The 16,275-nt window shown below is 41.1% G+C and overlaps 1 protein-coding gene across 4 annotated transcripts in view; it reads left to right on the top strand.

Annotated features, from left to right (window-relative positions):
* The window catches only part of grik4 (glutamate receptor, ionotropic, kainate 4), a 246,096-nt gene that overhangs the window by 84,841 nt on the left and 144,980 nt on the right, over positions 1 to 16,275 (top strand). For all 4 annotated transcript variants that reach the window (XM_089013796.1, XM_089013795.1, XM_089013794.1 and 1 more), the window contains exon 3: positions 13,200 to 13,333. In XM_089013796.1, coding sequence (XP_088869922.1) covers positions 13,252 to 13,333 — 82 coding nt within the window. In that variant the 5' untranslated portion in view covers positions 13,200 to 13,251. The remainder of the gene's footprint in view (positions 1 to 13,199; positions 13,334 to 16,275) is intronic.

The raw sequence follows: 16,275 nt of genomic DNA, 5'->3' as shown, positions 1-16,275 counted from the left end.
CTTCCACTAGCTAAAATTAACTCACAGAACCAATGCCAATTTTACTGAACTAAACCCTTCAATCTCAGCCATTTTACTGGTTTTCCATTGATTTGTAGAGCCCGTAGATTAACTTGTTCTATTGCTATTTAAACAAGCAGCCCAAAAAAAAAAAAAAATGACCCTCACTCCTTTGAGCTGAAACACGTCTTTTTCCATAGATAAATTGGATGGATGGATGGATGTATTCTGTATGTCATGTGGGGTTGTTTTCATTACCCCGCACAACGTTACACTGTAAGATTTGTTGAAATCCCTCAACCAGTTCTGGAACCAGAGCATTACTATGAATGTCTTCGTTTCCCTTCTTTGATCGCATGATCCAAACCCAGACATGTAGCCTATTCCCTTGTTTAAACAAAGACCTCAAACAAGCAGCCCCTGATTGTATGAACAAATGTATCGCTCAATAAGCCTATACAAATCCTCTTGCCTTTCGTTTGAGTGATTACCTTAAGATAAAGAAGAGGCAGAAACATACCATGAAAGTCAAAAATACTCTGGTCTATGCCGTGAGTGTTTTTTTTTTTCTAAAAGAAAGAAAGAATAACTTGTAGGAGCCTCATTCCACTGCTCCACACATTCCATGTTAATGACACCGTTCAGATGATGATGAAGATTTTTTTAATGCCCCGAATGGCCAGATTTCAGTACAGGTCACGACGGCACCGAAAGAAACGATAGCCATTGCCATGCATGGTCTCAAATCCCCTCCAATCCTCATGAAACCTAATTCAAATTTGGATATAAAACACGATAAATTTGATATCTCCCAACACGGCAGTATTATAAATGCCGAGAAATGTTATCGCCCATCAGTTCCAGCTTGACGTCATGGCAACAAACCAACCATTAAATTCCCCTTCCATAGCCAAGTCTAGCCAAGCAACGTAAAAAATCTGTCAACAAATATCGTTAACGGCAGTCCAAATAGCATTGATTACAAGTGCATGTTTATACCATTAATTAGCTAAAACAATTTACCACAGCAATATTCTAGTTGTTGTCAATTCTGTATTATATAACGCTACATAATGCCTCTTGCTTTTTTAAATGTCTGAATAGGTTTAATGGGTCTCGGACGGTGCTATGGTTCCGATGAAGCGTTATTTGCAGCCTCAAACACTAACCTCTTGTATGCTGCACCTTGCAGGTACAAGCCATTTTTCTTACAGACTGTGCGAAGCCGCTGTGGTGAACTAAATCTCTGATCGTTTTCCAGCCCGGCCACTTTGATTGATGACTGTAAATCGCTGTTTAATATGAATGCTACACACCGTGGAAACGGACAAGAACTGTGATGGTACACACGGTGCTAACTGCTCTGTCTGATTTCCATCTTTCATTAGGCGGAGTGATAGGTGGTACACTTAGCAGGTTGACTTCACTTCTACAAATCTAATGACTCAGGGAACATGTGATGTAAATACCGATCATGGTTGTCTCCTCGGTATCGGTTAACGAAGCATTTGTAACTGTCGTTTATGGTATGCTGTTGACGAATATTTTAGCTGACGACCGAGTCCTGGAGAGTTTCTGTTCTCAAATGGGCCAACTAAACAATTTTCTGCCAATGTGTTCCTTTCATTCAATCCACTCATTACACTCATTACACTCGTCAGCAGCAGAGTAATTTGTTGTTGTACATGTGCCAAGATGAGCCGCCTTCAGTTAATTATATAAGAAACTTGACCCCAATCGGGTTCAGGGTTTGAACCTCTTGAATTAAATTATCTACAATGCTCTCTCTCTTTATCCCATAAGCAACAGTGACTATCATCATTCATCTAACAAACTGATTTGATGGAACTTTTGTCACTCTTCCCTTAACAACTGTTTTTTTTGGTCAAATAAACATCATGTTAAAGTTTCAGTTCCAAACTTCTGAATCTTTTTCTGCAGCACTAATTCTGACTGCCATTTCCTCTCAGGGTGTGTATATAGTTCATAATCTCAACCCAAAAGTCATTTGACAGTCATCATGAGCATTGTTTTAGCCAGCTGGAGCAGCATGGGATGGCCTGGAGGGCCCTTTGGCTGTCTGATATTAACGGTTGTAATTTGATGTGCTAGTCACGGCAAAGTGTTTGGCGTAAGAGCACACTGTCCCTAACAGCACAGCAAAGGAAACAACCCGAGCGTCAATAGATATGCCCATAATTGTACCATCAGACCAAAGTCAGGTTTGTGCCTCATGAGAGAAGGACTGAGAGGGCTGAGTCTTCTTGGGACTTGAAGTTGAAAGGACAGCAACATCATATGGTAGTTATTGGCTGCCTGTTTGCATTGTTATTTTTTAAATTAAAAAATGTCATTTTACATCCGAGTTCATCCACCCCAACACATCTTCCGGGTGCCTCATGTCTGCTGAACAGACATTATTAGACGTGCCAAAAACTAAACGGAGGCTCAGAGGGTTTGGAGTCTTTTCCGTTGCTGGTCCCACTCTCTGGAATGACCTGCCACTGAACATTCGGCAAGCCCCCTTGCTGCCCATCTTTAAAACCCCTGTCAAAACTCACTTGTACTCTTTAGAATTCAACTCAGCATGATTCCGACTTCATCTTGGTTTTACTTCCTGGTACTTTCTACTATCTTTGTGACTTCTATATTTTCTGTATATGATAGAAGTCCATGTTATCAATGTTATCATTTTATCAACGTTGTCAAAGAGTACATGAAGGTAGCTGGTGTGAGAGAAGTGGATGCACAAAATCGGGCTAGATAGAGGACACTGATTCGCTGTGGCAACCTCTGAAGGGAAAAGCCAAAAGGAAAAGAAGAAGATAGCTGTCCATGTTAAGTGATTTTTTTTTACAGATTCATCTGTTGTTAAAGTTCTATATAAATCAATATGTATTGTATATTATTGTATTGTATTGTATTGTACTGCCATCAGGTAACAATAGAAACTTTCGAGTTACTGTATATGCTTTTTAGAGGCCGTTATGTTCCATTCATATACAGAAAAGAATGACTAACGAAACTAATACACACACAAATTGCTGCATTTGCTGCTTAACCAATGCTGCTGTAAAACCACAAGTAACAAGCTGTTACCATTTAGTGGGACATTGATTTTGAAATGAAGTTGTTTCCCTCTAGAGCTTTCTGCCAAGTGAGAGGCGTCGTTGCCCATATCTGCAAACAAAACTATTTTCAAGCTTGGACGCTTATTAGTGGTGTGCTTCGCCCTCTCTCAACCTGCCCATGGCATCTCACAGATTGTACTTTGAATGAGACTGTACCGTTGGCCACGCCGTATGCCCATGCAGGTTTGGGTCAAACACTGCAGTTTGACTCATCTCAATATCCACAACCAAGCGTACCAATGGAGGGCATCGGTGGTTGAAGCAGACAATTGAGTGGTGATGGATCAAACGACCCATTCATCTTTGATTTAAGTGTACCCTTTCCTCTCTTCCTTTCTGACCTCATCATCCTCTGCTTCATGAAATAACACTGATTTCTGCCTCTTCACGAGACACTTGTGAAGCTATCCAGCCGGTACCATTCGGCCCGTCTATTTTCAGAGCACTGCACCAATCAGACACATTTGTTTGCATGTCTGGAAAAGTTCCATTCGCTTGGAGAAGAATAGAATAGTACGCTTTTAATAGTTCCACAAAGGGAGTTACAGCAGAGCCAAACTTTTTTTTTCTTTACTACTCAATATCAGGCAGAAAAGTCACTTGGATGGTAACACTTGTATCTATTGTAAGAGCTTTGGAATAAGTATAAAAAAAAAGTGAGAAACCAAAATGCAGCATTAATAAGCTTCTTGATGAACTGGTTAAAAATTATGTGTGAATTTAGAGAAACATTTTATTAAGAAAATATTTGGTTTCAAACAGGCGGCCTTAGACCTGAGAGTATATATTCCGTGCATTCATTTGTCCGTTTGTTTATTTTTAGATCCGTTTAATCCTCATATGGTACGCGGGGAGTCTCCCAGCCTTCTTCGGGTAGTCAGCAGGGGAAACTCTGAACTAGTTGAAACAAATTGAAACATTTAGAATTTTATTGTATGATAATTTTGTGGGAAACATTTTTGGGGGTTTATTTCCATGACGGCCATGTTGGAGATGCCAACTCACTCAAATTCAAACCGTGAACAGTGAAATTGTTAAATTGTATGGTGCCCATTTCTGAACCGATTTTGCATTGTCATCAAATAGTGAGTTTTACTTTATTTGAATGTTGCAGATGAATGTTATTCTTGATGCCATTGCTATTTTTATGAAGCATCTTCGTCTTTATTAAGTTCATAGAGTTGCTTGTTCTGTGGCAACAAATGGGACACAAGCTAAAACAAACATCTGAATCAAACCTCTAAAAATGGACGGCACTGATTCGCTGTGGCGACCCCTGAAAATCCAAAAGGAAAATAAGTTTGCCTTGCAGTAATTGTCACTGTGAAAGGATGAATAGCTGTTCTGTAGTTGACTGACAACCAAGTAATGGCGTATCCGACCAACCTTAAACAGGACAAGCGATATTGAAAATGAATGTTACATTTTTACATTTGGACTGATACTGCTGAGTATGTGCCATTCACCCACAGTCACCTGGGACAGGTTTTAGTTTCCCCATGACTGGGAAAAAACAGGATGTTTGGGGAAAAACAGGATGGGTGGATTGAGGGATGAATCAACAATAGCATCCTTCCTCTTTCAGTGAAGGAGACTTTTTTTTGCGGTTCCTAATGTGCTTAACCGCTAATACCGTCACAATCCAGAACATGCTGAATAGGTAATGGAATAACGACGTATTTTTCACTCTCTCTCTGTCTCTCTCTCTTTCTCTCTCTCACACACACACACTTTCTCTCTCTCTCTCTCTCTCTCTCTCTCTCTCTCTCTCTCTCTCTCTCTCTCTCTCTCTCTCTCTCTCTCTCTCTCTCTCTCTCTCTCTCTCTCTCTCTCTCTCTCTCTCACTTTCTCTCTCTGAACATGAATACCAGCCCATACATATTTATAGTGTGCGCAACCACTTACACCTTCTTGAATGTTGTACAGTAGGTTGTACACAACATTGATTGCCATCGACACATTGATGCCACTTCAGAGACTCCCAAGTTAACACATGAATAAATTCACATTTATAAATCCCATTATACTTGTGGCGTGTATTTAGATCAGACTGTCAGGTGTAGTCATTCATTTGCAAGCAAATTACTTGCGTTTGATGTTTGATTGGCAGTTATGTTCTTTGGAGTGTGTATAGTGTCAGTGCGACACAGGCAAGTCAAGAAGATGTCAGTCAGATCCTCGACATCCCGCCACACTGAGACAGTGCAGACAACCTTGCCAGTTGATTGCTTAGACTGACCTTTGATTGCGTAGTGTCGGTCAGGGATTCTGAGCTTTTTACATGTTGAATTTTGTGCTTGTGTGTCGTTGTGCAAAAATGAAGCTAGTGGCAGGCAAATCATCCACAAAATCTCAGTGATTCTGGAGAAATTTGTTTCAACTTGGAGTTTGGAAAGTTCTTGTGATTTCTGCTAGTTTCGCCATGAAAATGAGGAGGATCGTTGTTGAATATGGCAAATCGGATTTCATATAAGGATGATCAGGCAGTCAAATTTATGTAATCTAGTCAGAGAGCCTCCTGAAACTTGTCGACTTTTAGTTTTTTTAGTTTGATTTTTTTTCCCCTGGAAGTGTTTGTTCTACACATCTAAGAAACATTTGGATTGTTCCTGCAACTTTGCTAAGAACACACTGATTACACTGCGGTACAAGTCGTAGTGGTTTTATCTCAACTTTTCTTTCGGGATGGGAACAAAGCCAACATTTTGTTTCACCATCTGCTGCCTATTCAGTATTCAGGTCAGGCTCAAACGGTAAATGAAATACAACCTTGTACTGTATGATTGACTCTCTCTACCAAGTCACAGCAAAGAAAATCTCTGGGATTGTTTTCTTCTTTTCCCAACAATTCCCTCGACGTAGTAAGACTTTAGACTCTCACGAGGCTTATGCATCATCGCCGTCTACTTTTGCTAAAGAGCCCTTCACTCTCGCTCTTCGCACATCTTGTTTATTCCTGTCTTGTCTTCTTTGGGTGATACATTAGCCTTGAAAAATAATGTGTTTTTCAACCTAACCCTACATTGACTCAATGAAAGAGAAGGGATATGACAAGTTGAGTTGAAAAGCACTACAGGCTCATGCCTTAGCACAGAGATTACTCCGCCTCAATAAGAAGCAGTGACGTGCAGTCAGGGAAGGCAGGTGAGGCAGTGCCTCACCTGTCATCATGGAAATATCAAATGAAAAAATAAATTAAGCAGTGATATTTATTGAGTGATTTGTACTTTAAAGTTCTTTTCCATTTAACTGCACCATTTTTGGATTTTTTTTTCAAAATCGCGGGATTTTCACATTTACCGTTCAAATACTAAGTAGAGACGAGCGGTGAGGCAGCAGCCGGCTGAGCCTCACCATGGATTGCGCAATGACTGTGCGAACTGGGCTGCTTGCTCTGTAGTGAGATCGCATTGCGGTCCCTCTGCATATCGCGATTAAAGTGTTCAAACACTTTTAGTATATGAACTAAATTTCTACAGTTTAGCTGGTGTATATAATGTACAGTCACTGTACATAATAATCACTGTACTACAGTGTTTATTTTATTTTATTTTATTTTTATCAAAACTGTGTGCATAGGTGAGGCACACACTTCTCCTGCCTCATGACAGGGGGCGCTGGTGATTACAGATTCTTCTTGCGCCTCCTCGGCTGCAGAATAATAGAATTAGTGAGAGTAAGCGACAGTAAACAGTTAGCAGGTTAAGTGCAACCATCCAGTCATTTTTTCATGTTGCTTGGCCTTATTTTCAGAATGGAGGATAACATATCTAAATTGAAATAAATAGAGAGATTTTAAAACTGAAGAAAGATAAGGAAGACTTCTACAAAGAAGTTATCGCTGCCTTTCTTCAGAAGGAGCGGCACATGTACTTCATTTATAAGTAAAGGTAACACGATAATCACGTTTTTTTTTTTTAATATATATGCTCCAATTTATATAAAGAATGCTGACATGACGTTTTAAGCAAAACACGTTAACTGTTGCCAATCAAATGGTGAATAAGCTACTCTGTCGAGTTCATGTTTGTAAATTTGACTGTGATGATGCCAGTGCCTCACCAGCCATGAACCTCATCGCACGTCACTGATAAGAAGCTGATTTGTATTTTAGCATGGATTTGATCATCGGTATGAACACGCCATGTTTCCCCTTCCCTTGGGTGAAAAAAAAAAAAAAGCTGACAATCTGTAGTCACTGTCAAACTCTATTACCTGCAATATTTTAGGAATGAATTTAAATTCAGGAAATCTCATCATTTCATGTTACCGCTGTACTAATCGTGCACTCTTGGCATGAGCACGTCCTGCATTGCTTACAACATGCCTCCTCCATATTCAGCCTCCATGAAAAATGAAGCAAGGTAAATCCTCTTGCGAGCATAATGAAATAAGCTGCAAGGAATTTCCGCTGCTCAATTTTTGTGAGAAGAGACCCTTCATTTGAGGCTCTCCTCCTTCACGTCCTTAGGGCCGCTCTTTTACTGCTGTTATTTGCAGAGATTCTGAGGAATTATCTGGATGTGTTGATGGTCTGCTCACCCCACCGTCCACCCATTTTTTGGTTGGTCACACACAAACGTGATGAGAGCTGAATCAGGGTGAATAATCTGACCTCTGTGATATTTTTTTCTTCGTCAATGTCCTGTGTTTGCTCACCTTCCTCGGGGACAATGGCCCCACCCCCAACTCCTTCATTTTATAACCTTCAGACCTTCTCACACAAAATCATATTCTGATGCCTCAATGGCATTGCTGACAGATAAAAATCTAAGGTGTGGTCATTTCATGCCATATCCCCCGGTGGGATTAACCAAGCAGGTTTGGATTTTCAGAAAACGCGGTGTACACAAAGCAGTGTCATACTGCATATCAGCATTTTTGCGACTATTGGCGATCATATCTGCTTTGGAAAATATGACAGTGCTTCAAATCAATCTGTCTACTTTGACTTCCGTAAACTATTTTCATAAAACTGCACTGGTCAAAGGTCACAATACTACATTTACTATCATGAACATATCACTAACCCTTCAAAGGTATTTTTTAGGGGGCAGGCAGCATTGTGATGTTTTATGGTCATTCACTGAGTGTTCATTGCAAGGGTTCTACAGTGGATAGTTTTTGTGCAGATCCATCACGTGACGATTGCACAAGGTGTGGTCTGTGATTAACCACCGGCTCCATTTATCACGCAGATTCAACTCACAGTGGTTTCAACTGTCACTGGACGTATATTGTCCTGACAAATTGGTAACTCCAGAAGACCATCACAGAGCTTATACTCTCGTGATTCACATCCGAATCACAAGGCCTCTTGCGATCCACACGATTGAGAAGAAGCAAGTAAATCACGAGATAATCATTTTTTTGCCGCTCTTGAACGATTCCAAACTTTCTTTTCGCTGCATCAAATCACAAACAGTGGCCGACTGACTGCAAATGAGGGAGGCGTTTATTCAGAGGACAGCTTTGGTTTCGTTTTGTCACAGCGCTACAGGTACAGTGTATTACAATTCATGGCTTATAAAAGTGGCCTTTTAAATTAATAAACAACAATTCATTTGATTCGTAGTTGCAGATAAAACATGGTACATAAATGGTAACATCTTCTGAAGTCCATGCGCCACTCCTTCTGAAGAAAGGCATCAATACCTTCTTTGTTGAAGCCTTGTCTTTCTTCAGTTTTAAAAGTCTCTCTGTCACGTAGGAGATCACGGCCAGTGAAGAAAGTCGTCCTTGATCAGTCCTGTTCCGACTGTATGTTTTCAGTCTTTTCAGTGCTGAGAATGACCGCTCCACTAATGCTGTAGCTGGAACAGTGAGCACGAGCTGGAGCAAGTTTGTCGCCTCAGGAATAGTTTCAATGAGATCCTTCTGGGTCTAAAAGCTGAGAAGCTGTCCAGGTGATTTACATCCATCCCTCACCGTTTGTGAACTATACAGTCCGGTCGGTGTTGGTCTGCCTTTAATTAACTCCTGCGTCGATTGAAAGTCCAGTTTAGAAAATTCTTTCAATTTAGATAAGTAATCCTCCATTCTGAAAATAAGGCCGAGCAACACGAAAAAAAATGATTGGATGGTTGCACTAAACTTGCTAACTGTTTACTGTAGCTTGCTGTCACTAATTCTATTATTCTGCAGCCGAGGAGTCGCAAGAAGAATCTCTGGAATCACCAGCGCCCCCTGTCATGAGGCAGGAGAACTGTGTGCACACAGTTTTGATAAAAATAAAATAAACACTGTAGTACAGTGTTTATAATGTACCGTGACTGTACATTATATATACCAGCTAAACTGTAGAAATTTAGTTCATATACTAAAAGTTTTTGAACACTAATAGCGATATGCAGAGGGACAGCAATGCTTTTCTCACTGCAGAGCAAGCCAGCACAGTGAGCATAGTCTTTGCGCAATCCATGGTGAGGCTCAGCCGGCTGCTGCCTCACCGCTCGTAATAAATATAACGCTTTAATTTATTTTTTCATTTGATATTTCCATGATGACAGGTGAGGCCTCACCTGCCTCCCCTGACTGCACGTCACTGATAAACAGTGTCCATTTTAGGACATGCTTTAATCTTTCCTTCTTCTGTCCATGTTGTAATTTGGCTTGAATTGGCAACACCTGGAGCAATGTGAGATTAGACAATTAATGGTGATTTGTGTCTTCCACGTCAATGTGAATAGTGTTCTTTAGTCCATGCTAATAAGTTGTCTAAAGTCCATCGGCATGATGTCAGCTACGCTCCAATATTTGAAGAGTCCAGGTTCTGGATTTTAGATTCAAACCCATTTCAAATCAGCTTTTCTTTGACAATCTGAAACATTCTTGAAGCTGTTCACATTTTGGAAGAATTGTGGGTTTTGGTGTATTTGTGGTGCTGAGACCAAAATCTGATCCTATAAACACTTTTTGGAAGGTATTAACATCCATTAAATGGTTGTCAATTGCCTCACCTGGTGAATGAAAGAAGGAAAGAAACCAACAAGCAAAGAAAGTAAGTCACGAAAAACAGTATAAAGATATTTTAATATATTGTGAGTGGTTTGTGTTTGGATAAAGTTTGATCAAACAAATTGTACCACCTTTTAGGGTAGATTTCAGACTCTTTGAAACACGTTTGGTAGTTTGGTACAAAGGCAGGAAACTTCAAAGGTTAATCGCCACGTTGGTTGTCAAAAAAGTGTGGTTCAACCTTTTGTTCTGGCTCTGATCAAAACATTGTTCTACAAAAGTTCCTGTTTTGACACTGTCCTTTGTGCGTTTTCCAGATCACACTGACTAACTGCGAAGCCACCTCCACCCCTCTTTGGTCTTGTCTGATTAGCATGACAGTATAACACTGCCACTGGTACCTCACTGACCTTCCTCACCATCCACTGCGTGGGCTCACGCGCCAAGCCATTCAAGTGGTGCACAGTGGAACTGGATGGAGTGAGCTTACCACTCCTGCTCGACACGGCAGCCTCCAGGTCACTGTTGAACGTGTCCACAGTTCGACGGCTATTTCCTCATCTCCAGATCGAGGCCAACGCTGAGGACTTGTTTGGCTATGGCCAAACTAAGATTGGTATGGTGGGCACTGCCACCTTCAAAGTGCGCTATGGCTCGAGGACTCTCCCCCCCTTCACCTTCCAAATATCCCGTCATGGCGCCAACCTCTTGGGCTTGGACTTGTTTTGTGCACTCGGCTTTTCCATCTCTGACAATGCGGGTGCCACAATTCACCCCCAGGCCAACGGGGGTGGAGAAAGCTCCAACCAAGCAGACGGCCTGCCCTACTCTTCCTCAGCCAGCAGAGGGCCCAACGAGAAGCGCCGGACGAAGCAACGCACACTTACTGTGTCGGACTGGGTCCGCATTCGCCGGCCGTGCTGCTCTCACAATTTGGACTCATTCTGGACAGCACCAGTCCAGATTACCGCCCAACTCGGACCGACCACCTTCTGTCTGGCTGACGGGTCCCGTTGGCATGCCAGCCGCCTAAGGAGAGTGGCGGCACCGACCCCCTCGAACGACTTCTCAGGCAAAAACTACTGACGCCTCGAAGAGCGTCGTGAACCAGCCGTGCCCGTGGGGCCAGAGCCTCGGCCAGCTCGCGTTCGCCTTTGCCCTCGGTATTTGGACAATTATCACCGATTTTGAATGTCCCTAGCCAGTGCTTAGCCTATCGCGTGGCAGAATAACCCACACGGCTAAGCAGGGAAACCGGCAGTCTACCCGGCTTCCCTTGTTACAGTGTTTTTGGTTCCTTCAGGGAGGGGGGGTAAATGTAGCATATGTCACACTGCTACAGAATGTTGCGACAGGTCGTAAAGCAGCGGTGACGTCACGACCGCAGGTAGACTAAGATGGTGGCACAATAAACACGTTGACTCACCTCCTTTGAAATTACTTGCTTTGTTATAGACCGTGAGCACTAAAAGTAGCAAAAAAACGGTTTCTTGGTCTGTGCTTAGAAAAGTGAGGGAGGGTTTTACTGATTTGACCAACTTATTTTTACATGTGGTTACCAATGTACATTATTTTTTGTGATGATTTGACATCCATTATATTAAATGGCAATTTCTTTTTCATGGCAGGTAGATTTTTATTATAATAATAATACATTTTTTTTAATAAGCGCCTTTCAAAACTCTCAAGGTCACTTTACGGTCAGAGTATAAGTTTTTCTGTGGTTGAGCAGCGGCAGCCACACGTGCCAGTGCTCACTCAACCCGGAATAATTTAAATAGATAGAAGCTAGCTAATAGATAGCTAATATATAGCCACCTAGCTAGCTAGATAGCTAATATATAGCTAACTAGATAGCCATATAGCCAGCCAACAGATAGAAAATAGATAGCAAATAGCTAGATAGCTAGATAGCCAGCCATATAGTTAGATAGCGAGCCAGATAGCCATCTAGTTAAATCGTCTGGCTATATGGCTATCTAGTTAGCTATATATTAGCTATCTAGCTAGCTAGGTGGCTATATATTAGCTATCTACTTTTGTACAGATGACGGCTGAAGAAACCTTCTCATCTAGTTAAATCCTAAATTATATATTTTTTAATTAGATTTGCATTTCCCTTTCAAGCTTTGCGTTTTCACTGGTTGGATCACTAAATGGAATGTTGGTACTTTTTGAACCACGTTTACTGAAATGCTTTCTTCCACAAGAGGCGGACTCGAATATATGGTGCACATATGGAGTATTGATAGAGGCAATTACTGCTTTGATTCATTCTTGGTGAGTGTACTGTATGTCTTGTAATTTACAACGCACTGCAATAGTTCATTAGATACTGCATGATCAATATTAGGTCGACAGCAAATGAAATGAAAATCAGTTTTGTAATATGCCCGATCGAGTCCCTGTGTATTACTCTGAATTGAGCACATTATTAAAGACGTGGTTTATTTGTATGTGTGGGAAAGTAATTTCAAATGTCCAAAATAAATCACATATTTGTTTTCAATTGTATTCTTATTTTGTTCTTTCTTTTCTGGTATTGTCCAAAGTCAAGTCAAAATGTCCAGTAGCATTTTGGGAACCATATAATAGCACTAGACTAAGAATACGACTTGCACTTTTCTTCAGTCAAAGTACAGGCAATCATTTCTAAGCATGTCAAACATTAAAACACCGGGTGTTTATTATCCAACACCCCCTCATACTGAAATTACAACGAAGGTCATCATCGCCTTCATAAGCTTTCAAGCACGCATGAGCTGTTCATGGTTATGCTGTAATATTACAACCAAGCAAATTGGTATTTATTTGCATGCTTTTTTGATTGACGAGCATTGCTTCACAGATCAAAAGCCGCCCCCTCACCATAATAGCGTGTGTAAATAAGACCCTGTTTACTGTTGCTGACTTAAGTGAGCCTGATAACAAGGGACTCAATGTCCTTGCATTCCAAATGTGCCTTATCAGTTTCCCATTTGACCAGCTGCTTCCTCCATATGATTCACCTTTGCAACGACCATTTTGAATTGCCAATTTAATTGAAACACCGTCAGGCAGCTCACGACATAGTTACTTCTTTCTCACTTTGCTGTGACTTGTGTGTTTCAGGTGGCTGTGACAGGGACACCCCCGGGGCAGGACCCATGAGGAGCCATAGAAGATGCTCACAACCTGGGCACTTCTGCTCTTCTTAGCCATGTGGGTGATGAGCACCTCTGGTGGCCCGCTCTCCTTTAGAATAGGTATGTCCGCATCTATGGTAGCACTTTTTAGACACATACCCATTTTTTTGACAATAGCTTGGTTGTTTGCTTTTTGCACACCTTCTGCTTTTTTCATTTACCTGCTTCAATTGATTTACTAGTTTGGATAACTAACAAATAATGTGGCTCTACCCTAATTATTTTAGTGCAGGATAAAGTGATGTGTGGGACTATTACCAATTGAATGGATACGCCCTCAAGGCTATTTCCTACACACAATATTTACTCAGCATGAGTAAACAGCTGCAAAGTACAAAGATAAGATAAGAAAACATTTATTTGTCTCACAATGGAGAAATTTGCTGCAATATTTGGGGGCAAGAAAGACGAAAAACAACCTATTTGCATGCATAAAATAAATTGAAAAATGAACTGTACACAGTACAGAATGCAATATAAAATGTAAGATATAAGCAGATATGCAACTGTATATAGGATGAAAAATAGTGGTTGGTGGTATTTAAAAGGGTGGGGGGGAGTGAGTCCAGGTTTTCAAGTCTTGTCTATTTAATAGAATGACAACAATTGGCAGGAACGAGGGGCGGTCTCTCCTTCTTGACGCGCGGGTGGAGCAGTCTCTGGTTGAAGGAGCTGCCAAGTGCTGTCAGGGTGAGCTGGAGGATGTGGGAGGGTCTGTCCGTCATAGCTGTCAGCTTTGCTAGCATCCTCCTGTTGCCCACCTCCTGCAGAGTGTCGAATGAGCAGCCCGGGACAGAGCTGACCTTCATGACCAGTTGGCCCAGTCTCTCTCTGTCCCCCGGCTGAGATGCTGGCTGACCAGCAGATGATGCCATAATGAATGGCTAAAGGCATCACAGTCATAGAAGGTCTTCAGGATTTTTTGGTGCTGCATGGAGTGATTTTGTTTGGTCACTTTTGCTCCAAAGTAACTTCTGATTTTCATCTGCGCTAAAAAAAATGCTCCTCCACATCTGAAAAGCAGTCTGTCCGCTCATCTTTTTTTTCTCTCAGGATCTGTCCACTTCCTATTTTTTTTTTTTTGTTTCGTTTGTTTGTTTTTTGCTTTTGAATTCTTCTGTTCAGTGCCTTGCTCAAGGACATGGTTGCAATGGCCGAGAATCGAACATACAACGTCTGGGTGCATAGATGACCGCACGGAACAATACAACTAATAAATAAACAAACAAACAGATAAATGTGTAAATGCATAAATATGTAAATGCGTAAATAAGTAAATACGTACATAAATATATACATAAATATGCACATAAATACACACATAATACAAACATACATACACACATAAATACACTCATATTACGCACATAAATACACGCATAAATACATACATAAAAACTTAAATTAATAAATATAATGACCACTCATTTTCGTCCTCCACACCTGAACCACAAAGTGAATGTTTCCAGCAACTCATTTTCTGCTCCCATAGCAGAGTTGTTTTGAGGTTAGAGGGGAGTACATTAATAATTTAAAATCCTCCTCATGATCCCATTGTGCAAATAAAAAGTCTGTTAGAACATTAACTCAAGCTATACTTAAACATGTGACTATTTCTTGACTGGGAGCAGTTGCGGTGCAGTTTCACTTTTTTTTTAAAGGTCTAGTTTTTAAAATTAATCGCCCCTTTTTGCCTGAAAATGGCTTGCTTTAGGCACTTTTGAAATATCAGATGCATATTTTCTCCAGAAATTTCATCCGGTAATTATGAAAACATGAAGTTCAAGTCAGGAAGAAGTTACAATTATTGAGGTAATGTGATTCAACAGTGGTTCATTATCTTTTTGCTAAGAATTGGACAAGCAGGCTGTTTTTCCCCTCCAGTGCTCCAGACCTTGATCAGGCTAAGTGTCATCATCGAGCAATGTCAACATCTCTTATTGTCATCTCTATTTTTTTGTTTTAAGTTTTCTTTCCTGCCGGCGCCTTGTTTCCAAAGACCATTTTTGTGGCTCATTTGCCATGACAACCCAAACAGCATAGCTTGTTAACACAGTGGTTTCATGCACTACCAATATCAATTCAGATGAGTCTTCGTTTGTTACTATCGTTCAACATCTTCCGGCTGATGTTCCCTTTGTGCTCTTTAAAGTCTCGTCCGCCCAAATGCACAAAAACACGGGGGGTTTGTGTTGATGTCACTTTCATTATTAACGGATAATTCGCCAACGGGAAATATTTAATTCTCTTCTCATGTCAAACACACAGTGAGCGTCGAATGGTGATGTATGTGTATGCTTGTGCAAACGCTGAATATGCTCATCATGCAAAGACAAATAAACACAATCAAACAAACGCCAGCGCAAATTGCTGCCACTTGTGCTCCAGGAGATGGTAATTAACATGACCGCCCCCTGAGTCCAGTTTGCCTGCCTGGCATAATGTCACTGTCTGGCATGCGCTATATGCCACAGAGACAAAACCAGGACTCCATCAATGCCGCACATTCCCCAAGAGGTTCTGCCAACCTCAAATTTAATACATCGCCTTTGTGTATTTGGAACAGCAAATGTGAAATTGACATTTCTTCCCAAAATGAAAATGGGCACGGTGGTTATGCTCGCTGCTCAGTTTTGATTAACTGTCACTGTGACTCATTCACAGGCATGAGATGCAGTGGAAATTTTCAATGAGGAAGTGAAGCATCAACCAATTCATACATTGTTCCATGCTTGGTGATTAGACAAGACCAGTGATAATAATAATAATAACCAGTAGAACCTGGTGGTCGGGCTCCAATTTGTTCTTTGGGAGCAAATGTTGCTAACCTCAGAGAACTAGCATTAGCATCTAACTTTGTTGCGCTCATGTCAGCAACTGGAAACCGACAGTTTGAAATGCGTGGTGGCTGCTTTCAGGACATGGACCACACAATACAATACAATACCTACAATACATATTGATTTCTATAGCGCTTTAACAACAGCTGAAGCTGTAACAAC

Source organism: Hippocampus bargibanti, linkage group LG14, assembly GCF_051943395.1.
Source record: "Hippocampus bargibanti isolate YZ-2025 linkage group LG14, ASM5194339v1, whole genome shotgun sequence".
Classification (NCBI taxonomy): domain Eukaryota; kingdom Metazoa; phylum Chordata; class Actinopteri; order Syngnathiformes; family Syngnathidae; genus Hippocampus; species Hippocampus bargibanti.
The sequence above is the reverse complement of the archived record's forward strand: the minus strand, read 5'-3'. Positions and strand labels throughout refer to the sequence as shown.